At 40.9% G+C, this 23,512-nt stretch overlaps 1 protein-coding gene across 1 annotated transcript in view; it reads left to right on the plus strand.

Annotated features, from left to right (window-relative positions):
- The window catches only part of mgat4c (mgat4 family member C), a 205,974-nt gene extending 182,771 nt beyond the window's left edge, over window positions 1-23,203 (plus strand). The window contains exons 4-6 of the mRNA XM_014125695.3: window positions 17,005-17,154; window positions 18,057-18,204; window positions 18,317-23,203. Coding sequence (XP_013981170.1) covers window positions 17,026-17,154; window positions 18,057-18,204; window positions 18,317-19,473 — 1,434 coding nt within the window. The 5' untranslated portion in view covers window positions 17,005-17,025 and the 3' untranslated portion in view covers window positions 19,474-23,203. The remainder of the gene's footprint in view (window positions 1-17,004; window positions 17,155-18,056; window positions 18,205-18,316) is intronic.
- Window positions 23,204-23,512: the final 309 nt, after the last annotated feature.

Consider the following 23,512-nt stretch of genomic DNA (forward strand, 5'->3'; position numbering starts at 1 on the left):
TCCGTCTGGCTTTCAGGGGTCACCTTGCTTTTTAATTGTAAAGATGATGATTGTTTTAATTGCAGCTGCAGAGTCTTAAAACAGCCTATCACTCGAATATCGTTGCTTTAAATCAGTGCATGTGCAAGCACTCTCTCCATCAACTCCATTCATATCGCATCCAAAATATATAATCCTGTTCTAGATTGATATATAGCCCTATATATAGATGTCCTAGCCTACCTCTTTCAGGTAATATATTCAATTCAGTATTAGCCTTATATTTAGCTAATTAATGATGGGTTATGCAAAATAAGCTTCTAACTTATAACACGCAAGCACTTGTGCTCCGCTGGACTCTCCTTAAAATGTCCTCCCATGCAGGGAAAGCTAGACTAGAATAGCTTGTTGGACATCTTTTTTTTTTAGCATTTCTTATACCAATAGACTATTCGAAGAGGGACGCAAGCTCTTTTTTGCTGAATGTTAAATGCAGCAGCCCAATGGAACTCACGGGTATTTAAAAGAAGTGCGAACGTGCAATGGCAGGTAGGCTATAGCAGTTATTTATTCAGACCCATAACCATTCAATCTTTGAGAAGAGAAGTGAAAGCCTTCTGCATCTAATTCTAGTCCAACATTATTCAAGGATGTCATTAGAATGAGGAAGATAAGGACAACAAAACGTATTTCATTTAACTGTTGAAAGCGAGGTAGAAATGAAGCAACAATAAAGAGAGAAATGGAAGAGAGGCTAATAACATTAAGGGAAATATGATGAAAGGTTTATATGCGTCAGCCTACTAATTATACAAATAGGACCTATTATATTTCAAAATTAAAATCCAATTCGCTAGCCTATACTTGTAACTTTGTAGAGTCGCATGTGCTGCACCTGAATCGCATGTTCTATTCTGCTTTATCACTTTTTGAACGAAGTGTGTAATTTCAGTCCATATAATACAGTATTATACAATACAGTACAGTAATAGAGTTCACACAAAAAAATATTAGCCTACTGTAGCTAGTTTCATTAATTCACCCAAGAGAACATATTGCTAGCTACATTTATTGGCTTTTATGTTTTTCTGTCGTGCACAATCATTTGGCCTTTTTTGGCTTTGGGCTCATTAAATGTCGTTAATGTAGGGCTCATAAAATGTATTAAATATATGGCTCATCAGTAGCATCAGGTTTGAATTTTCATGCTAATCAAAGCTCTAATCAAATCCAGACATATTTATATGCTTTATAATGTTTTTGAAAGACACTTCCAGTTTTGATGGGAAATACCGGGTTACCTGGGAGAAAAGTGATTTCTTCTCGGGATGGAGCATTTATAGAATACCGGAAAATTCTATACCCAAGTAAAGCAACACCTAAACTTAAAAAATATATAATCAGTGTAATCAAACAATACAATAATTCAAAAAATGTAATATGTTTTGGTTTATATCCGTGGTTCTTCTTCTTATCTCAATCACCCACTGGAGTTTACAGTATACCCACCTTTTTTTTACCACTACATCACTGCTTCTTACAGACCATTTTGATCTTGCAATCTGCATTTTACCATACTCATTCACCTTAATCTCAATCTTAAACCTCCCAGGAGAAAACTTGAATGGACCTGAACTAGAGAACTGGCATTGTCTCCGCCTTCTGATTGTGTCTATTATGAGTAGCACATGATGCAATGGGCTCAATACTCCTTCATTACATCTCCTCTCAATCCACTTGTCTCTTCTGGAATACCAAACTATCTAGAGGTCCAGGAAGATATCGAACAAGTGATCAGTCATACCTCGTCCCTCTCTCATTTCATTAGCATGGTTTCCACTAACCACATTATCTTCGAGCTAGTCAGTGGTTGCTAATGCCAGAGATGTTTGAAGCCAAGAGACTCAACATGCAATTACTTCCTGCAGATACTGTACCTCATGAGGAGATGGCACAATACTGGAAATCATGCTAGTGAGAGTAACTTGCCTCCAAAGACAATGGGGTTGTGTGGCCCTTTCTGTTTGGCTGGAGTTGGATGCACTGCTTCAGCCCCCACTGCATCAGTGGAGAGGTATACACTGACTCCATATGCCCTACACTGAACACACAGTGTAGGGCATAAATATTTGAAGAGGCCGGTACAAAGCTTGGAGAACTTTAAACTCAAATCACTGGTCCCCATGCATCTTTAATGGGGTCTGCCCCTTTTGTCCAGCAGCAGGAAGGGGATAACTGCAGGGGCCCAGCGTCCGAGAACTAGCAGCCTTCTTCCTTGATGAATAAGTAAACACATTCAATTGGGCAGAGATGCAGTCGGCGAACTTCCAGTCGATAACAAGCAGATTTGTTTTCTTCTGAAAGTAATGCTGTTCACAAGCTACCGATTACTTCTAAAAATGTGATCCATCTCTCAACAATTTCCACTGAAGCCTGACATGTTCAGTAGTTCTGAGTTTAACCACATTCTTTACTTTCTCTGCTTGTAAGGAACTAACATTTTGGGAAATGTACTGCACCATATAAGCACGCCCATAGGATACATACCATAATATACACATTCAGTCCATTATGTTTTTGGTAGTAATACAGTCAACCCACATGAAAAAATACTAATTTAGTATTCTACAGTATACTACAAAATGTTATAGTAAGTAAGATACATGATCGAGGGAAAATACAGTGTGTAGTATAGTATTCTACTACAGTATTCTACAGTTAGTAGAGAATTCTGTACTAAGTCCTGTAGTATTCTTTAGTAAACTGTAGTATACTGTAATAGAATACTATATTACACACTATTTTCCCTCGATCATATATAGTACTTACTATATAATTTTGTAGTATACTATAGTAAATACTACAGTATTATCTGCAAAAAAATCTATGTAGTAAATATTAATATAATGTCCACAAAAACACTACAGTCTGCAAAAACTCAGCAGTTTTCTTATATAGTATATACTACTGTATTTAATTTGTATACACCCTGCCCATTCACCTCCCCCATATCCACATTTTTGCCACCCATAAGTGAGAAACATACATGCCAAGTATAGACCGTTTATATTGTGTATCTGTTCAGATTCCAGTCCTACCTACCTACCTACCTACCTACAGGTTATGGGAAATTTGTGCTTTTAGTATTTCTCCAGTGTTCCTCAAGGAGAAAGCCTCTGCTTCTATGTCAAAGATAATAAAACAAAAACACTATAGAAAATACTCCAGTAATGTCTGCAAAAACACTATATATAAACACTATATATTACAGTCTGCAAAAACACAATAAATACTACATTATACACTGGGTGTACAAAACATTAGCCATACCTTCCTAAAATGTAATTGCACCCCCGTTTGCCCTCAGAACAGCCTCAATTCGTCAGGGCATGGAATTTACAAGGTGTTGAAAGCATTCCACAGGGATGCTGGCTCATGTTGACTCCAATGCTTCCCACAGTTGAGTTAAATTGGCTGGATGTCCTTTGGATGCTGGACCATTCTTCATACATCAGAAACTGTTGAGCATGAACAACCCAGCAGCATTGCAGTTCTTGACACACTCAAACCGGTGCACCTGGCACCTACTACCATACCCTGTTCAAAGGCACTTAAATCTTTTGTTTCTAAATGGCACATATGTACAATCTCAATTGTCTCAAGGCTTAAAAATCCTTCTTTAACTGGTCTCCTCTCCTTCATCATCTACACTGATTGAAGTAGATTCAACAGATTCAGATGTACAGGGTTGCAGATGTGATTGCAGGGTGCAGTGAAAATCTTAGGCTCTGAGCTCCAACATGCAGGACCAAGTGAAATAAAATAATGACAATTGTAATAAAAAACAACAATAGAAATAGAACTATATAATAACAACAACTGTAGCAGTGATGAATAAATACATGGGGGGGGGGGGGGGGGGGTGACCTCAGTGATGAATAAATACATGTCCATTGGGTAGGAGACAGAGCTAAGACTGTTGAGGGGGTTGGGGGGGAAATGACCTCAGTGATGAATAAATACATGTCCATTGGGTAGGAGGCAGAGTTAAGACTATTGAGGGGGTTGGGGGGGAAATGACCTCAGTGATGAATAAATACATGTCCATTGGGTAGGAGGCAGAGTTAAGACTGTTGAGGGGGTTGGGGGGGAAATGACCTCAGTGATGAATAAATACATGTTCATTGGGTAGGAGGCAGAGTTAGACTGTTGAGGGGGTTGGGGGGGAAATGACCTCAGTGATGAATAAATACATGTCCATTGGGTAGGAGGCAGAGCTAAGACTGTTGAGGGGGTTGGGGGGGAAATGACCTCAGTGATGAATAAATACATGTCCATTGGGTAGGAGGCAGAGTTAAGACTGTTGAGGGGGTTGGGGGGGAAATGACCACTGTGATGAATAAATACATGTCCATTGGGTAGGAGGCAGAGTTAAGACTGTTGAGGGGGTTGGGAGGGAAATGACCACTGTGATGAATAAATACATGTCCATTGGGTAGGAGGCAGAGCTAAGACTGTTGAGGGGGTTGGGGGGGAAATGACCTCAGTGATGAATAAATACATGTCCATTGGGTAGGAGGCAGAGTTAGACTGTTGAGGGGGTTGGGGTGGAAATGACCTCAGTGATGAATAAATACATGTCCATTGGGTAGGAGGCAGAGCTAAGACTGTTGAGGGGGTTGGGGGGGAAATGACCTCAGTGATGAATAAATACATGTCCATTGGGTAGGAGGCAGAGTTAAGACTGTTGAGGGGGTTGGGGGGGAAATGACCACTGTGATGAATAAATACATGTCCATTGGGTAGGAGGCAGAGCTAAGACTGTTGAGGGGGTTGGGGGGGAAATGACCACTGTGATGAATAAATACATGTCCATTGGGTAGGAGGCAGAGTTAAGACTGTTGAGGGGGTTGGGGGGGAAATGACCACTGTGATGAATAAATACATGTCCATTGGGTAGGAGGCAGAGTTAAGACTGTTGAGGGGGTTGGGAGGGAAATGACCACTGTGATGAATAAATACATGTCCATTGGGTAGGAGGCAGAGCTAAGACTGTTGAGGGGGTTGGGGGGGAAATGACCTCAGTGATGAATAAATACATGTCCATTGGGTAGGAGGCAGAGTTAAGACTGTTGAGGGGGTTGGGGGGGAAATGACCACTGTGATGAATAAATACATGTCCATTGGGTAGGAGGCAGAGTTAAGACTGTTGAGGGGGTTGGGGGGGATATGACCTCAGTGATGAATAAATACATGTCCATTGGGTAGGAGGCAGAGTTAGACTGTTGAGGGGGTTGGGAGGGAAATGACCACTGTGATGAATAAATACATGTCCATTGGGTAGGAGGCAGAGTTAAGACTGTTGGGGGGGGAAATGACCACAGGGGGAGCAGCATGACCATTGAGGGGGGTGTGGGGTCCAAGTGAAATAAAAACGGTACAAATTATTATTAAAAACATCTATAATATACATATTAACAACTGCAACAGTGATGAATGAGTAAAAGTATGTTGGGGGGGGTCCATAGGGGAAGAAGCAGGTAAGGTAAGTGTCTGTTGAGGGGGTGTGGGGGGGTGTCCATAGGGGGAGCAGCAGGGGAGAGGGAGGAGCAGATAGCTGACAAGTGGTGGCTATTCCGCAGCCTGATGGTCTGAAAGTAGAAGCTATTGGCCAGTCTTTCAGTTTTTGCCATAATGTTCCTGTACTGCCGTGTCTGAGTGATTGTAGCATGGAGAACAGGGCATGGCTTGGGTGGCTGGGGACCCTGATGATCTTCAATCAAATTTTCAATCAAATGTATTTATGATGCCCTTTTTACATCAGCCGGTGTCACAATATTCTATACAGAAACCCAGCCTAAAACCCCAAACAGCAAGCAATGCAGATGTAGAAGCACGGTGGCTAGGAAAAACTCCCATGAAAGGCAGGAACCTAGGAAGAAACCTAGAGAAGAAGAAAGGCTCTGAGGAGTGGCCAGTCCTCTTCTGGCTGTGCAGGGTGGAGATAATAACAGTAGATGGCCAAGATGTTCAAATGTTCATAGATGACCAGCAGGGTCAATTAATAATAGTGACAGTGGTTGTAGAGGATACAACAGGTCAGCACCTCAGGAGAATGCGATTGCATCTAGGTTATTATGTCCGGTTAAATTGAGTTCCTCAGTTAGGTGGTTAACCGATTTTTATACTCTGACATCCTTGGATAGGTGGAGGGAGTCTGGAGGGGCATCTAGGAATCTTTGGGTTGTCCGAGAATTTATAGCACGGCTTTTGATGATCCTTTGTTGGGGTCTAAGCAGATTATTATTGCGATTGCAAATGTAATAAGATGGTGGTCCGATAGTTATCTTCTTGGCCTTCCAGCGAAACCTGGTGTTGTAGGTGTCCTGTAGGGTAGGCAGTGTGCACCCAATGATGCGTTCGGCTGCACGTATCCCCCTCTGAAGAGTCTTGCAGTCCGTGTTGGTGGAGTTGCCTTAGGTGACATCAATAAGGGATCATAGCTTTCACCTTGATTCACCTGGTCAGTCCATGTCATGGAAGGAGCAGGTTTTCATAATGTTTTGTACAGTTAGTGTATACTACAGTTTTTTTTACTACGTTATTTATACCAGGGGCGCAACTTTTTTTTACAAAGTCGAATAAACACTCCAAACAGCCTTCCCGACCGCTCGGAGGTGTCCGCATGTTCCTCAAGCACATTGTTGCCTCGTTTTTGTATCACATTCCAATGCTAAAACTGGAGGGGGTAAAAAATGACACGTCCCCCCGTCCCCAGTGATTTATACTATAGTTTTAGTTCTTTATACTAAAGTTACAGCTTTTTTATTTCACCTGGCTGCCAATTCCTGATCTTCTGAGAACATCATTTGAGGAGTCGCCTGAAGCGTGAGAGGAATGGGAGATGGAGGAATACAGCAGTGCTGAGGCAGAGGGCTCGTAATGAGGACGACTGGCTACTATTCTGAACTTTGTGTGGAGATCATTCTGGTGCCCAGAGCTGCTGAGGCATCACCCAAGTGGCTGCCTCACAGACTGGAAGAGAAGAAGTCCAATGACCAAAAGAGTCAGACTGGTTCCCAGACTTGCCCTCTACAAGATCATCAGCAGACTCCATCACCATCATCTAGCATCCTCTGACCAGCTTTCTCCGCTCAAGCCATGAACTCACCCTCTCCACCTTCGGAGGATGCAGCTTTCAAAGACTTGGCCTCTATCGGTTGACCAATCATGATGTATTTCTTGTTTGTTTTTTGCTCTTGAAGTGCTTTGAGATTCTATGAAAAGCGCTATAGAAATGTAATACACTATAGTTAACTGTAAATACTACAGTATAATACAGTAAATACTTTAGTCCGCAAAAACACTACAGTGGATCCTATAGTATTTATACCATACTATACTATGGTATTTTTCATGTGGGAAACCTGGGTTCACATTCTTTTTGTTTTCTTTTAAATACTTTCAGTATTTGATTTAGCTTGTCTGGAGTAGCTTATATAAGTAGAGACATTTCCCTGTAGGTGAGAGTTATTTCTTCTCCCTCAGATAAAACATTGATTGCTATTTTTTAATAAACCCAAATCTGTTATGTTGCCTGCATGTCATCAAACAAATGAACAATAGTGTTTACCAAATGGCTTTGTTGTACAACACACCCGCTTATTAAAATGGCATCTCATTAGCCGCATTGAGCAGCCGTTTTACATAAGATTAATTGGCTTTTTTGAAAGCACTTTTTCTTCATTATCATTCTGTCTTGCAAATGGATTCATTGCGCAACACCGATGCATATTCATATTCATTTTAGAGGAAGCTTGAAAATTGTTAGGAAATGAGCCAAAGGTGGACCTCGGCTGGTGTACTGGCAGTACCAGGCACAGGCTGAATTCTAAACACATGAGCTTCTGCCCCTGAGGCAAATGGGACCAGTTAGTTACTGTTTCTGAATGGAATACATTTTGAGAAGTTTTAAAATGGGGCATATGCCTTTTTTGTGGATTTCATAATTTGTGTTCTCTCCTAGTTCATTTTATTTTTTATGTGTTATAATTCAACTTTATTGTATCTAAAAAAATGCATGGGCAAGACATTAGTGCAGCAAGACAAGAGTGCAGCAAGACAAGAGTGCAGCCAGACGAGAGTGCAGCAAGACGAGAGTGCAGCAAGACATTAGTGCAGCAAGACGAGAGTGCAGCAAGACGAGAGTGCATGTAGGCTACACTCTTTTCAGAGTATGTGGTGCATGTGTGTACTGTTGGTATGTTTCTGTATAGGACTCAACAGTAGGACTTTGAAGTCATATAAGAATATTTCCAGTTACCTCGTCCTCTTTCTGGACATCAATAATAAAATCAGGAATGCTTTCACTAGCCTCTGATTTGATATTTCACCAAGTTCGGGGATAGTTTATACTATGCATAAGTTCCTGTGAGGGCTACTAGCAAAGTTTTGAAAAAACAGATAGGATTGGTTATTTTTAAGACCTATACTCCAGTATGTAAGAATGTGTATATTGCTACATAAGAGAGATACCAGGTTTGTGTTCCAAATGGCACCCTATTCCTTACATAGTGTACTACTTCTGACCATGTGCCCTATGGTACCTGGTCAAAAGTGGTGCACTTTATAGGGAATAGGGTGCCATTTCGGACGCAGCTTGATCCAGGTTGAGAGCCTGCCTTAAGGTTGAACAAAACAAAAAGTTTTCTTTATGCAAAAAAAACAACATTAAAATAAGAATTGTATAGTGTTTTACCTGAGCCTTGCAGAAATACTTCAAAGTTAAAGGGCTTGCTTTGTTAGAAGCAGAGACTGACAGCAATATACATGTATGTACCGAAATACAAACACAGCATAGTTGCGTATGATGCATATAGCATTTGGAGGTAAAGAAAACGGCCGTCTTAACTAGAGTATGTGGTCGTCTGTTCATGCACAACGACATTACATGTCATTTATTACATACTCACTGCATACAGTACACCACTTGAATGTAAAACCTCACCCTTGGCTCGTGTATGTCATTGCATTTTGGAATTTTTTGTCTCTTGTGACTGGATCATATTTTTATGTGCAACGACATGACATATCATTACCTATTCTGATTATTGGTGACATTTGGAGTCACCAAACATGACTTTAGTCAATTCTCTATGGGGTGACAAGGGGAATCAGACATGGAAAATTAGCCAAAGTCACCAGAGTAGAAAAGCAGTTAGTCTTTGCTCTGAGCATAAATGTCAGTGAACAGTAAACCAGTCGTTAATTAAAGTGTAATTGCGTTACAGGCCGTTTAGTGCCTCATTTAATTCTGTCTGATTATAAGACTAAACATCCATTACTGATTGGAAAAAAATATTTCATCAAACATCTCATTATATGAACATATTATTATATACGCAGTTTTGGTGGTATAGGCCTATCACTTACAGTTTAGTCATTCATATTATCAGATATTAGGCAAAATATTTAGCATCATTTTTACAAGTAAGTCAAGTGCCGTATAATGGCCACTAATGTTTGGTGGATGACTCAGAAGTGTTAGAACAACACTATAGTTGAGTAAGACTGGAGACATTAGGTCTGAAAATAGCCAATTAATGAACGCAGCACATCCCATAGGACACAGGGAGCCAGACAGACAAAGACAGTGTAAAAACATCCTCATTAGCTTGTTGTTATTGTTATAAACGAGTCATTTACAAAAGAAAGCAGTACTGAAAACAATGAAAGCAGAGAAATTAAAACCCCAAAAGCAGAATTTTGGAAAATACAAAACAAAATTTTTTGGGAAAAAAATCGAACAGATTTTATAGTGCCCGCTTAGAGTGGTTTATTAAGAAGAACCTGCCTATTTGAAAGCTAAAAATCAGTAGCTTGCAACATGTCTTTTTTTTTTTTTAAGAATCTCATGCTAGAAAAGATTAGATCCCTGATAAAGCAGTAAAAAACAAGGTCTGGACTATAGCAGGGTTGGTTGCCTGGTCAGGATTATTGGAGATAAATGACTTTTAGTGATTGGTCCAGCGCGCACATTCCTCATCAAATATTAATGCTGAAGGGAAGACTGGGGAGATTGGGTGGATGCTGGATGCAGGGTTATAGGATACTCTTCATCAGTCATGAGAGAAGATGTACAGTAGAATACAGTGTCCTGCTGAGACAGCTGCTGACAGAGGATACTGCTGTTTAGGATGCTTTAGTCAACATGGAATAACAGACATGTATTGTTCACTAAGGTAGGCTACTGCGTTCTTACTTAGCTGTGTAAAGCTGTTTTATATCATGGTTTTTGAGGTCTCAATAGTTTGATTGTTGGGCTTTACTTTCAGTGAGGTGTTTTAGGGTTTTGCTAGTAACATACAAAAAGGAAAATGTTGAAAATTACGTAGAATGTTTTTTATGTACAGTATAATGGAATGGTGAAGTTATTCAGTATCTGCTCCTAACTTGTACAGTACTGGTGATTTGTTACATCACTTTCCTCCTTGTTCTAAACCCCAATGATATGAGCACTATTCATCTCTGTGGTTACTTTCCTAATCCCAGAGGCTCATTTCCTAAGAGCACTACTTCTTCTGTTCTGTTCTCTGTTGTCAGATTGGTGGGAAACTGGGCCATCTTATTGTATCTTTCTGTGGTCCTCATTTCAAAACCACAGAGAGACAGAGCCCTTTGAAAAGCCTGCCAATGCCCTGCACTAAATGTGTGGGGAGAAGATAGTGCATTCTCATGTTATCTGCCACGGGCCCCTTGCCCCTTCAGCCATTTTCTCATTTCACAGATTTGACCAGGAGGTGACCTTGGCTTTTTAAGAGCTTTTAAGGCAGAGCCAAGTCCCCCCGTCTACCTTCCGACTCCCGTCTCCAAAACTGACAGACAGAGAGAATTCTCTCCTCTCCTCTTTTTTTCTCTCCTGTCCTCAATGGCTTTTTTTTCTCACCCAGAGCAGCCTCTGTCCAGTCCTTTTATAGATAGAGTGGACGAGTTGCTGACAGTTGTCTGAGGAGAGGAGAGGAGAAGAAAGAAGATATACACGTGAGGCCTCTGGTTCTGGATTAATGCTGCAGCATATGTTGATGACATGTGACGTCATACACAAAGGGCAAGGATGGATAGTCAGTATGCAGCAGCAGGACTACTCAACACGCAGGTCAGCCATGGGCTGAATGTAGCCTGTCCATGGTGATAAATTAACAGAATATTCTGACACTTGATAATAACTTCAGAATATGTTACATAACCATGTGGTACTCTAATGCTATGGCATCATGTGTCTCACAGTCTGTGTCTAGCAGTAACACATTTTTATGACACCAAAGACAGTGTTCTAACCGAAACCGTGTGTGTGTGTGTGTGTGTGTGTGTGTGTGTGTGTGTGTGTGTGTGTGTGTGTGTGTGTGTGTGTGTGTGTGTGTGTGTGTGTGTGTGTGTGTGTGTGTGTGTGTGTGTGTGCGTGTGTGCCTGCATGTGTGTGTGTGTGTGTGTGCGTGCATTCATATGTGCGTGTTTGTGTCTAGTACAACATGTCCAGTGTGTTTTCGAGTGGAAATGAGCCAGCCGTATCGCGGCCCTCCATCTCCAGCCCTCCCCAGCGGGCCTCTGGCGGAGTGCTAATCTGGGTCAAAGTGCAAACTGCTGAGAAGGGCCTGGGAGAGGCTCGCTTACACATGAATCATTTCTCATGCCTCCCGTCCTCATTACGCTCGCCACTGATGGAACCACAAAGCCTTTCATGTTTCCTTCTGACCTTAAAGGTAAATACCCAGATAACACTGTGGAAGCAGCCCGGCACCCAATTCACTGTAGCATTCATTGCCCTTACCCCCATCACAGAGACACTTTGAGGGTGTTGCTCCTCGGTCTGATCAGACCCTGTCATTACAGTGGAACTCATATCCTCTTTCAACTGGCCGCTGTGATGTTACAAATGTATGTCAACAGATCACTGTTCTCTCTCTTCTCGTAGTTCTTTCTTCAATTGATATCAATACAGTCATAATGACAAAGGCAATCTCCCTTTCAAATCCAACATCACAGTGATATAGCCAGTTAATGATCACTTGTGCAGTTGTCCAGGTGTGGAATGCCTGCATTTGGTGGCCTTGAAAATATATTATACAACCTTTAGCTTTGCCACTGGCCAACTAGAAGGAAATCCAACAGAAAAATATGGACCATTCCAATGTTGAAGAACCCTCTTAACGATCGCATTTCAATCATGGCTGGCGTCGAACTATCAGGAGCGCTTGTACTGCAGCCAAAGGACTACCATTTGTTCCAAGTGTTTTGAAGCCTGATTGCGCTGAAGCTAGCATCAATGGGCGACACATGTTCAATATTTTATGAGGAACCCATTCCAGAAGCTCCGCACCTGTGTCACCTGCTCTGGTCCTTGCATAAAAAGATTGGATGGTAATAAATGGCAATGAGTTTTAGGACTGTATGTGAATCCAAACTGCGGCTGGACTTAGAACAAAGCTTAGCTTCCTAGAAGTCATCAAAAATAGGTAATGGTTTTGAGTTGGAAGCATCCATAACACTATGGACTTCTGCCAGACAGAGGGAGGCTTAGAGAGTATTAAAATGTAAGTCTATGTAGTCACTACCGAAAGTTCTTCTGGATAAGAGTGTCTGCTAAACAACTAAAATGTTAATAGATATGCAGGCAGGAAGGCATTGGTATGAGGAATGTTTCTGATTTCCTGTTTGCGAGGTGCACCACCAAGCCCTTATGGGAGAACAGCTGGAGCTGCAGTTGTCAACGGGCTGGCTCTGGCTCCCATGGGGCGGTGGTGGCAGTGAGGGCCAGCTTGGACAGCATGTCTGGGGGGGAAACACACACACACACACACACACACAGTGTGTCCTGGGGGGAATCTCACACACAACCTCCCGTTAGAGTCTGTGCGATCAGGCTGCTGACAGCGGTGACAGGCCTGGAGCAGGAGGGGAGTGTGTGTACATCTGTTTGGACCTTGGCACCGATGAGCCTCTGGAGTTCCACACAGCCAGCCAGCTTGTCGGTACCGGTTACTGGTAGAACACAGCGTCTGGACCCGATGAAGATGATCAGATCTGATAAGGTGTTGGCAGCTAAGTGAGCACACAGTCACGGTGCCGACAGACTGAGCAGCAAACAAGAGGGGCGCAGAATCAATGCGGGTGTGTCCTGTAGGTTCAGTAGAAGTTAGAATAGGAGTTAGTGGAATACAAGATGGAAGAGTAGCTGTATCTTCTCAGGTTGGGGAACATGATTGACAATGTTCCAGCCTTGATAGTTGTAGCCTTGTTGGGGTGTATGGTAATATCTATGGATTGCATGATGAAATTGCTTTCAACTTTTTAATTTATTGCTCTAAAGAGTGATAGTGCACCAATAGTAATCCCCTTCGGTGTGCTGCCTATGTTGATAATTCAGCATCTTTCGAAAAAGAGGTCGATATCTGTCACAGTCCTTTAAGTCTTTGTAGATGATAGATTCTCTTTGTGTGACAAATTCCATAAGAATGTGGTAATTGGTCAACTGTTTGGCCAATTTGAATTCTTAGCTAAAAAATTTAAAAAAATCATAATGAAGAGATTTATTATTCCGCGCTTTGCTACAATTTTGTTATCAACACCAGCCTCCGGTATTTCCCTCTTTTGTGGGAGAAAGAAAATCCATTGAAAGTGGCTGAAGGCCTGACACAAAGCAACTGCTGAACCCCTGCAAATCTGCAGGCTTAATTGATTATTTGTGCAGAGCTGTATATCTGTGAGGTGCAGGATACCCAGGGGAAATAATGTCAAACAGATAACAACATCAAATGTGGGAGAAATGCTTTCTGCTGCCCATTTTATTCATCTTTTTCCCTTTTCTCATTCACAATGTGTTTTCCATCCGGGTTTTCCCATTACACGAGGCTCGCCTATTTTTGAATTTTTTAATGTGTCACTAAATTGCGGAGTTTAAAGTGACTTAGACTCGAAAGAAAAGTGTTTGTTAAGGGTTTATTTTGATGTCTGAATATCACATTGAGACCCCAAGGTTGTTCCCACCTCACACTCCCAGAGGAGAACTCTTTACTACAAAATCTTTACTTCATTGTTCTGTCTTCCTCAGTGCCCTGCTGCCAGTACCCTGCTAAAGGAATGAATTCATTATGTAGATAATACTGTACACAAACACATTGAAAAGCTTGGTATTCTTGATTATTTTATTGCCAGAGCTTGTCAAATGCAGGTTTCAGAGATATTTCACTTTTGCTTTGACAGTGTAACCATTCTCTGGGGTGGTATCTTGAATATATAATATTCAATATAATTTTCAATATAATATAATTTTATTTCAGTGGGATAAGCTTCAGAGGAGTCGAGCCTTGAGAGGCATTAGTGGAAATGGTGGAATTTGACTTGAGTTTTGTACTTACAGTGCTCAACTCAATGCCCTTTAACTACTTGTTACTTTCCTCACTCTTCAGATCCATTTCCCTTACAGACTGTAAGTGACAGGTAGCAGTCTTTCATAGATAGCTATCAAACCATTTCCAACTGATGTGAGAGACTACTACAGCGTGTTGTGTACTGTTATCATATCATAAGTAGTATTATATCAATGAGTGGCAGTGGTGCGGTTTCTTTGGTTCAGTTCAAAGTATAATGGCTCTTTATCACTATCCTGCTGCAATGTTACAGCAGGGAGCTCGGATGGCTGAGGGAGTGATTGACTGCCATTATGACAGCCCATTAAAATACACTTACCCCTTTCTCTGCAAACCACAGACTAAGCTCCTCTGGACTCATGATAGTCAACACATGCACGCATGCACTCGCTCGTGCACACACATTCATATTTTAGAGACAGTCCGGTACACTTACAGACACATACCCTCAAAAACTTGATTTGATTTTGGTACAGGATATGCATATTGCATATCAAAAGCCATTCCTTTTGGGGAAAGCAGTGCAGATTTTTGGCACATCCTTGCCACAGCAGCTCTTTGAGTGTGCAATAAGAGTGTAGAGAGTGAAGTAGGTACCTGCAGCTGTGCCTTTGGCAGGTTTAGGCCACAGCTTCCTCTATCAAGCCCGAGCCCAGATAGACTGAATTATTGAAACAAGGTATGCGTCCCAAATGTCACCCTATTCCCTTTTAAGAGCACTACTTTTTGACCATGGCCCTACTTTTGACTAGTACTCGAATAGGGTACCATTCAGGATGCAGGCAAGCAGCCAGTACAAAGTGCTAATCCAACCTGCATTATCAGGACACCAAATCCAGCACTCATGTGTGAGAGACAGAATACCACCCACCCAGCATGAAGCAGAAAATTCTAAAATTGCCCAGTTGTGTAATTGTAGTATTTAGTCTGCAGTGGCCCAACTAACATTTATTTTGTTTATTTCAAGATGCTTTTCTTTCTTCCAACCCCTCCCCTGTTGTCATTTGCTTACTTTCCCGTAATGTAGTTTAAAAAAGCGACTGAAAAAGGTTGCCAGTGCCACATTTTGCTGTGGCTGTTGACTTTTGACAGGAAGAGGTGACAGAGGTGACCCAGGAACTATTTTATCAGGTGGTGGTGTTGAGTCCACTGTGCTGCTGCTGCGGACTGAAGTCAGCACTGCAGCTTTTTGTCTGATGTTAGTCAACCACACTACAGAGGTACCTTTGGAAGGACATACAGATGTTGGATCTTAACGTGATCACTCTTTTTGTTGCTAAGAATGTCCCTGCACCACAGAAAATGCAGATGACCTTTGTGATTTACATAGATTCACTGAAAACCCACACTAACACACAGTTATATTAACAGTATGTAATTTTCCTCTTTTAGCTAGCTAATAGCCTAACATTATGGACTAAACATTAAAATCCTCTTGCTGCAGGATTATTTAGCTGTGACAATATAGGTCAAATGAAGATCCTACATCTGTAATTATCCGGCCTGTTCTCACTCTAGCCCACATCAGCTAAAACCTGCCACTTTGTGGTCTCTTCAACAACCAAGGTCGGCCAGCCCTGCAGTAAATTGCACTGACTGAGTTTGGAAATTTAATGGCTGTGTGGCAGTGAAGGCTACTATTTGAGAGAGAGAGAGAGAGAGAGAGATTTGGAAGTCACAAGCTGTCAGTGTAGATGAAGAGAGCTACTTGTTTGGCTCAATATTATATTATTACTATTATTAGAACTCTTGGCCACTAATTGATGCATTTACTGTAGGCAGGTGTTTCTTTAGGCTACCGTCATAATGATTAGAACAAAGGTTCCATCAATACCTATTCTTTTTCAATGATTTGTTCAATACCTTTTTATACTGTATGCATTACCAGTTGGCTACTACAGGACATTGAGATATACCGATGTAGAAATTAAAGGAGAGTTGTCTGTTAAAAAATTTTCAACTCTGTAAGCCATAATTATGCAAAATTGCAAAAGCATCAACAGTGTCTAATTACGCACAACCAATACCAGTCATGATTGAATAAATAGCCTTCAAAGAGACAGGATGTTAGCGTCAGTTTTAGACCCCGAACAGAAATGTATTGACCAGCCCTATTCCCAGGTGATCCAGGCTCCCGGTGTTCGTGATCGATGTGTGTGTGGTCATTGAACCAAGCTTACAGCTAGTTTGTATTCCATTAGGCATCTCTGGGGCTTTGTAGCAGTGTCACAAAATAGCTTGCTGACGCCTAATTGCGTTTTAGAAAAAAAACGGGATTTATTTATGTTACTCTTCGTATTCTTTGATCAATTTCTGGTGGTACTAGTTGTATTCCACTAGAATATTTATATGTCAGTTGTTTGCCAGTACCATGTTATTTTGAAAATAGTTTTTTCCCACTATGCACTATGTCCAGGAAGAGTTGTACTAACGTGATTTCAGTACAACAAGGTGATGCTTGAAAGAACAGGACATTATTTATAACCACTTCATCTGATGGCAGTCTGTAGGCCAACCCAGTCTCATGAACTATATGTTCCATTTCAACGTTTTTCTACGCAGCTTGCTAATGTGCCATTCCCCCTGTGTTTCCCTGCAGATCCCAGTGAGTGTCTCCATCATGAGGCTGGTGTGGAAGTCCCTGGACAAGATGAGGTGCTTCCGTAAACGCTCCACCATCCCATTCCTGGGGGTCCTGATCACCTGTCTCCTCTTCCTCAACCTGTACATGGAGGATGGATACGTCCTGGTGAGTCTTCTTCTATATTTTTCACTTGAGTCATAAAGGGCAAAGTTCACCCAATTTTTTTAAAGGTCAGATGTTTAAAGTTTAAAGGCAGGCTAAGTCTACCTGCAGGCTCCGATCCCAAATAAAGTTTTAAAAAAACATAATAGCCACAATATAATTACTACTATTTAGGGGGTGCCTCTCTATTCCATTGTTTTGGGATTGAGGCCTGCAGATTCCCGCTGATGGAGAATCCTCACAGCAGATGGCATAGAAAATGAATTCCAAACTAGATCCGTTTTTGGGGTATTAAAACATCTGACAGAATTAGATTTTGGGGTGTACTACCCTCTTCGACCTCTCTCCTCTCCTTAATCAAACAACATCATTTTCACCCACAAGTTCACTTTAGAATTTAACCATGTTGTCCCTTTTATAATTACTTGTTTTCAAAAGGAAACATTTTCATGATGTGGACCCAAAGCCGATTATTTATTTTTTATTCATGATGCCATCAAATGTTGGTAATCATAACACATTATCTGTATTTGTTATTTAAATTATTGAGAAATTTTGCATATCTTCAATGATATTGTGCTCTCACAAAGTCCATTTCCATGGCAATAAAAAAATGCCTCAATGGTTTTAGAAATCTTTGAAATCAGATTGACGTATCCACATTTCTTATCGGTTGGCTAACCCTTCTTTTTCTTTTTACACATTATATTCTTGAGGAGTTTAAAACCAAAATGTGTTATTTCTACCTCTGTATTATTTACAGACGAATGTGAGACATGTCAAGGAAATTAGTTGACTTTGCTGTGTGTGTTTGTGGCTTATAAATGAGATGAGACATTGGTTTGTTTGCCATTCACTATGTGAAGTCGTCTCATCTGATCTGTTGTCTTTCTTGTGTGTTGCAGGAGGAGGATAAAAGACCGCTGAGAGAGACATCAATGCATCCTTCAAACACTGAGAGATATGTTCACACCTTCAGAGACCTCACTAATTTCTCTGGAACCATAAACGTCACATATCGTTACCTCGCTGGGAACCCACTGCCCCGAAAGAGTAATTGTATCTTTGACTGTCATTACATGTTGCTTGGTCACTTTCATCTTTGTTATTCCACAAATTATATTTTCAATGTACGCTTTAATAATATAGACTTTTCTGTTTACAGAATATCTTACCATTGGATTGTCATCCGTGAAAAGAAAAAGAGGGAATTACCTCATGGAGACGATCAAATCAATTTTTGACCAGTCCAGTTATGAGGAGCTGAAAGAGATTGTGGTGGTGGTCCACCTGGCAGACTTTGACCTGGCCTGGTGTGAAAACCTGGTGCAGGACATCTCCAGGAAGTTTGCCCACCACATCATCGCTGGGCATCTCCTGGTGATCCATGCCCCTGAGGAGTACTATCCATCACTGGATGGGCTAAAAAGGAACTACAATGACCCAGAGGACAGGGTACGATTCCGCTCCAAGCAGAACGTGGACTACGCCTTTCTCCTCAACTTCTGCACCAACCTCTCTGATTTCTACATGATGCTGGAGGATGATGTGCGCTGCTCACGGAACTTTCTGACATCCCTGAAGAAGGTGGTCACCTCCAGGGAAGGCTCCTACTGGGTGATGCTGGAGTTCTCCAAGCTTGGCTACATAGGGAAGCTCTACCACTCAAGAGACCTGCCACGCCTGGCCCACTTCCTGCTCATGTTCTACCAGGAGATGCCCTGTGACTGGCTCCTCATTCACTTCCGGGACCTGCTTGCCCAGAAAGATGTGATCCGCTTCAAGCCCTCCTTGTTCCAGCACATGGGCTACTACTCCTCATATAAAGGGGCAGAGAACAAGTTGAAGGATGATGACTTTGAAGAAGACTCCATTGATATCCCTGACAACCCGCCTGCTAGCCTGTACACAAACATTCATGTATTTGAAAACTATGACGCCACCAAGGCTTATAGCAGCGTGGACGAATACTTTTGGGGGAAACCCCCTTCTACCGGAGACTTCTTTGTTATAGTCTTTAACAAATCAACTAAAATAAGCAAAATCAAAATCGTGACAGGAACGGACGATCGTCAGAACGATATCCTACACCATGGAGCTCTGGAAGTAGGAGAGAAGCTGGTGGGGACAAAAAGAGGAAGGCAGTGTTCTTCCTACATCACCTTAGGGGAGTTTAAATATGGCAACATTGAGGTTCAAGACGTGGACCACAAGATTGCCTTTGACATTGAGTGTGTTCGTATTGTGGTGACTGCCAGTCAGAAAGAATGGCTGATCATTAGGAGTATAAGCTTGTGGACTACACAACCTCCCAGTCAATGAGGACAATACAAAAACAGTTGGCTTAGACAACAGTTGGTTTAGTAATTCATTTGACAGTGTATTTATTTATGTACTTATTTCTGTATGTATTTATACATTTTTGCATTTAATTTATAATTTATTTTCACATATATTTATTTCATTTTATAGTATACTGTATACTGTATGTATTCATTCATATTTTGATCTAGATTTTTTTTAGATTTGAAGGGAGCTTTATCGAATTTTACAGTTATGGAAATCATCACAATCCATGTTTTTAAGGATTGTCTGACTGACCTCTTTTATGGGTGTGACCCGTTTTTATGGGTGTGACCTCTTTTATGGGTGTGAGTATATAGGAATGGTCTGTTGGTTATTTCACTCATGATGTTATTTATTTTTCTGTATATTTTTCTCAGTTTCTTTCCACATCGAAAGCAGCCTCTGGGTCCTCTGGTCTTGAACAGTGTTGCTTAATAAATAACACCCCTGCAGACAATTTTTTCCCCAGGAACATAGCATTGCACCAAATGTTCTTGCTATCAGTAAGTACTGTAGCTCCATTCACCTCTTTCCGAAGTTATCCTTTACATGTTACCCTATAAGCATTATGATGGTAAATATTTCCACAAATATCCATTGTGTCAGGGCTTTACTTTTGTCAGTGCTGCTTCAATCCCTCCTATCTAGGCTGGTGTGGTGTTGAAGTGTTGGAGCGAGCTGTGCTATTTCCCTGTATGTTCCATCAGAGCCACTGACGGGAGAACAATGTTTGTTTTCACCCATCTTCTCTAACAGCTCAGATCGGATTGTGAAAAATGGGGTGGACCTGATCTTTCCCTTTTTTCCACCACAGCACAATTTTACCCCAGTAAATTGGTCTGTGTTTGGCACGCTCTCTCTGCTTTACACCTGCAAACAACCCCCCCTGGAGCTAGGCTCTCCAGTACATTTTCTCTCTTTCCCCTATGTTGTGCTCTCAGCCACTAATGTATCTTCTCTTAGAATGTTTCTGTAATATAGAAACAAATACATTTTACTCTGTGTGGTACCCATGGGCGATGGTATACTATGTACTGTGTTTTGGTATAGTACATACAATTATATCCCCAGCTACTTTATCATAATACCTCTGTCCAGAACTTAAAGCCACCAGTAATATACAAGTGATAAAATATACCCTGTAATTTTGAAAAAAAAATACATATAAAGTAAATTCTCAAAATGAGATAAGGACTACTGTCATAACAATTCAGAAACGATTTTGAAGAATCACCTTGTCCTCTCCCTTTTCATACAATGTTGTTCTGTTAGCAAGTGTAGCTTTGTGACAAATATCTTTCCATAATCAAGAGCATCATCACTTTCAACAAATCTTTGCAATGCAATAAAATGATACATGTTTGCGTACATGATACCAATATTCTGCTGAAATACTAAAGGTGGAGGTGGAGGCATGGTTCAAAACCTACAGCAGTTTTTCTTTTCACACAAAATGCCTTGTATGCCTGCTGTTTCAATCAATCACATCCATTTCTAAAGCCCATTTTACATCAGCAGTTGCTTATACCGAAACCAAGCTTAAAACCCCAAAGAGCAAGCAATGCAGATGTAGAAGCACAGTGGCTAGGGAAAACTCCCTACAAAGGAACCTAGGGAGAAACATAGAGAGGGACCAGGCTCTGAGGGGTGGCCTGTCCTCTTCTGGCTATGCCAGGTGGAGATTATAAGGGTGCATGGCCTGTTCCATGTTGTTCTCCCATTTGGTCTTGTTCAGACACAGATCAAGGGTTTCTCTTTATCCATGGCTCTGATCTATTCATTATAAGCTTCTGTGTTCCAAATCACCTTGAATAACAACCTCTTCCTTCTTATCAAACATTTGATTACGTGAGGCCCCGACCTCTTATGACTTCATTTTGTGCATATTAAAAAGTCAGTAAATAAGGTAACTATTCACTGTTTATAGCTTCTCCTTGCAATACAATTGCTATGGTCATAATTAAACTGTAGTGCTCTGTACAAACAAACCTTTTCGTAGATGCTCTTATCCAGGGCAACTTACAGGAGCAATTAGGCTTAAGTGCCTTGCTCAAGGGCTCTGGGATTCAAACCAGCAATCTTTCGGTTACTGGCCCAATGCTCTTAACCACTAGGCTACCTGCTGCCCCATCATCTTTTGTACAGGTCATCAAATTATATATTACTTCTTCTTAAGCCCATTCTTCAAAATTATTTCGTTTCACTTCAAATCCTCTGACGTTTAGAACATAATGTCTTACTGCAAGCATTATTAAAAGGCCCAGTGTGGTCCTTTCATTCAAATTTTGTGGACTTTATTGAAAAGTGTAAGAACATTATTACAGAATGCAATGAAATATATGTGCTGATGTACACAGCAGTGCCAACGAATCAGGTCAGTGTACTACCTGTAATGATACAGCTTAAGCCATGGACACATGTCACAGTAGAATCCCTGATTTTCCTGGAATCCCTGGGGATATTCCTGGGATAGAGATTGTGATTCCAAGATTCCTTTATTTGATCCTGGGAGGTTGTTGTACATGGATATTACTTGAGGGGAAATTGCTGTCATAGCTGAAGAAAGTCTGAAGTCAAAACTAGCATTTACATCTTGGCGGGGAAACATAGAAATATGAATAAATTCTGTTCAGCTCAGTGTCAGCAAACTGATGCGTACAGTTGTCCCGCCTTTGGCGACTTGACTTCAAACAGCAATATCTCCTAATACTTTTTAGTGAGCTCAACATATACATTATGTGGTAGCAAATGCACCCCATTAGATAATTCCAGGGTGTTTTTTTATAATAATTTCCAACAGATCAGTAGCCATGCTACCCAGGAGCCTTCTGCCACTGTTCCCATAACTCACGAATAACAAGAGAAAGCAGTGTATAAATGGAAATTCTGGGTTGTTGGGAAGTTTTGCTGTCTTCCAATTGTGAGTGTACAAAGGTGCATGCATCTGAACAACACCAAGTGTTAAGTGAGTAATTGAATCCTTTTATATTCCAGGATCTATAACTTGTTGTCCAGCATCTGCAGTGGAACTTGACTGAAAATGTACTTGGTTTGTGACTAGATGCTTACCAATACTACCTTACTTACTTACAACAGGTTAAATCTCACTTGTGCTATATTGTTCAGTGGAGAGAATGTGTAGAGATGTCGTTTTCGTGTTGTATTTTCCGACATTGTTCGTCAAACAGTACTGTATGTATATTGTTGTAAAATGACATATATTTTTTTACATGTATCATTTCAAATGTTTTATTGTATATATTGTATTTAAATCAATTTAGATTAAACAAAACGAATGCCAATAACCTTGGGGGAAGTGCATTGACTTTGCAAAAGTCTACCACTACTTTCATTGATATCAATAGTCTACCACTACTTTCATTGATATCAATCGTCTACCACTACTTTCATTGATATCAAAAGGGGAAAAAATGCTGTGTGAGAAATTGCACAGCACAAAATGATGAATGACATCATCGTCTGCATCAGTACATTCAGTGGGGCATGAACATGGTATTCAATGGTTAAAGGAGAGAGAAAGAGCTATTGAGAACAAGTTAGCCTTGAGTCAATACAGTATGTGTTATTATAATGTCTTTGCCTGAACATGTTACAGTATGTTTTGATATAGAAATGTTTACCAATAAATGTAGATCGTGCAATTTGGCTACCCTCGTCACAGTGCAAATAAAAACAACTGGTGTGACATTTGCTGTTCCTTGAAACTTCCAGCAAACGCAGGAAGGCAACGTGTTTGACTCAGATCTTGCAGTAGCCAAGAGCAAAATCCATACATTATTCATTTCAACATTCATGTGCTTTCTGCCTTTTTACTGTAGCCTTTTTACTGCATACTTAATGTCTGTGTAGTGCTAGGGTCTTACTGCCTTTTGGGGTGGAACTGTTTATAACAGTGCTGCTTCATCACGATGCTCTTTGTTTGGCTTACAGAGGACAGGACGTGCATTACTTTACCATATTTAAGAGAGCTGTCATAGACAACAGACATCAAGTA

The sequence above is a fragment of the Salmo salar genome, chromosome 10 (assembly GCF_965601325.2).
Source record: "Salmo salar chromosome 10, fSalSal1, whole genome shotgun sequence".
Taxonomy (NCBI): Eukaryota; Metazoa; Chordata; class Actinopteri; order Salmoniformes; family Salmonidae; genus Salmo; species Salmo salar.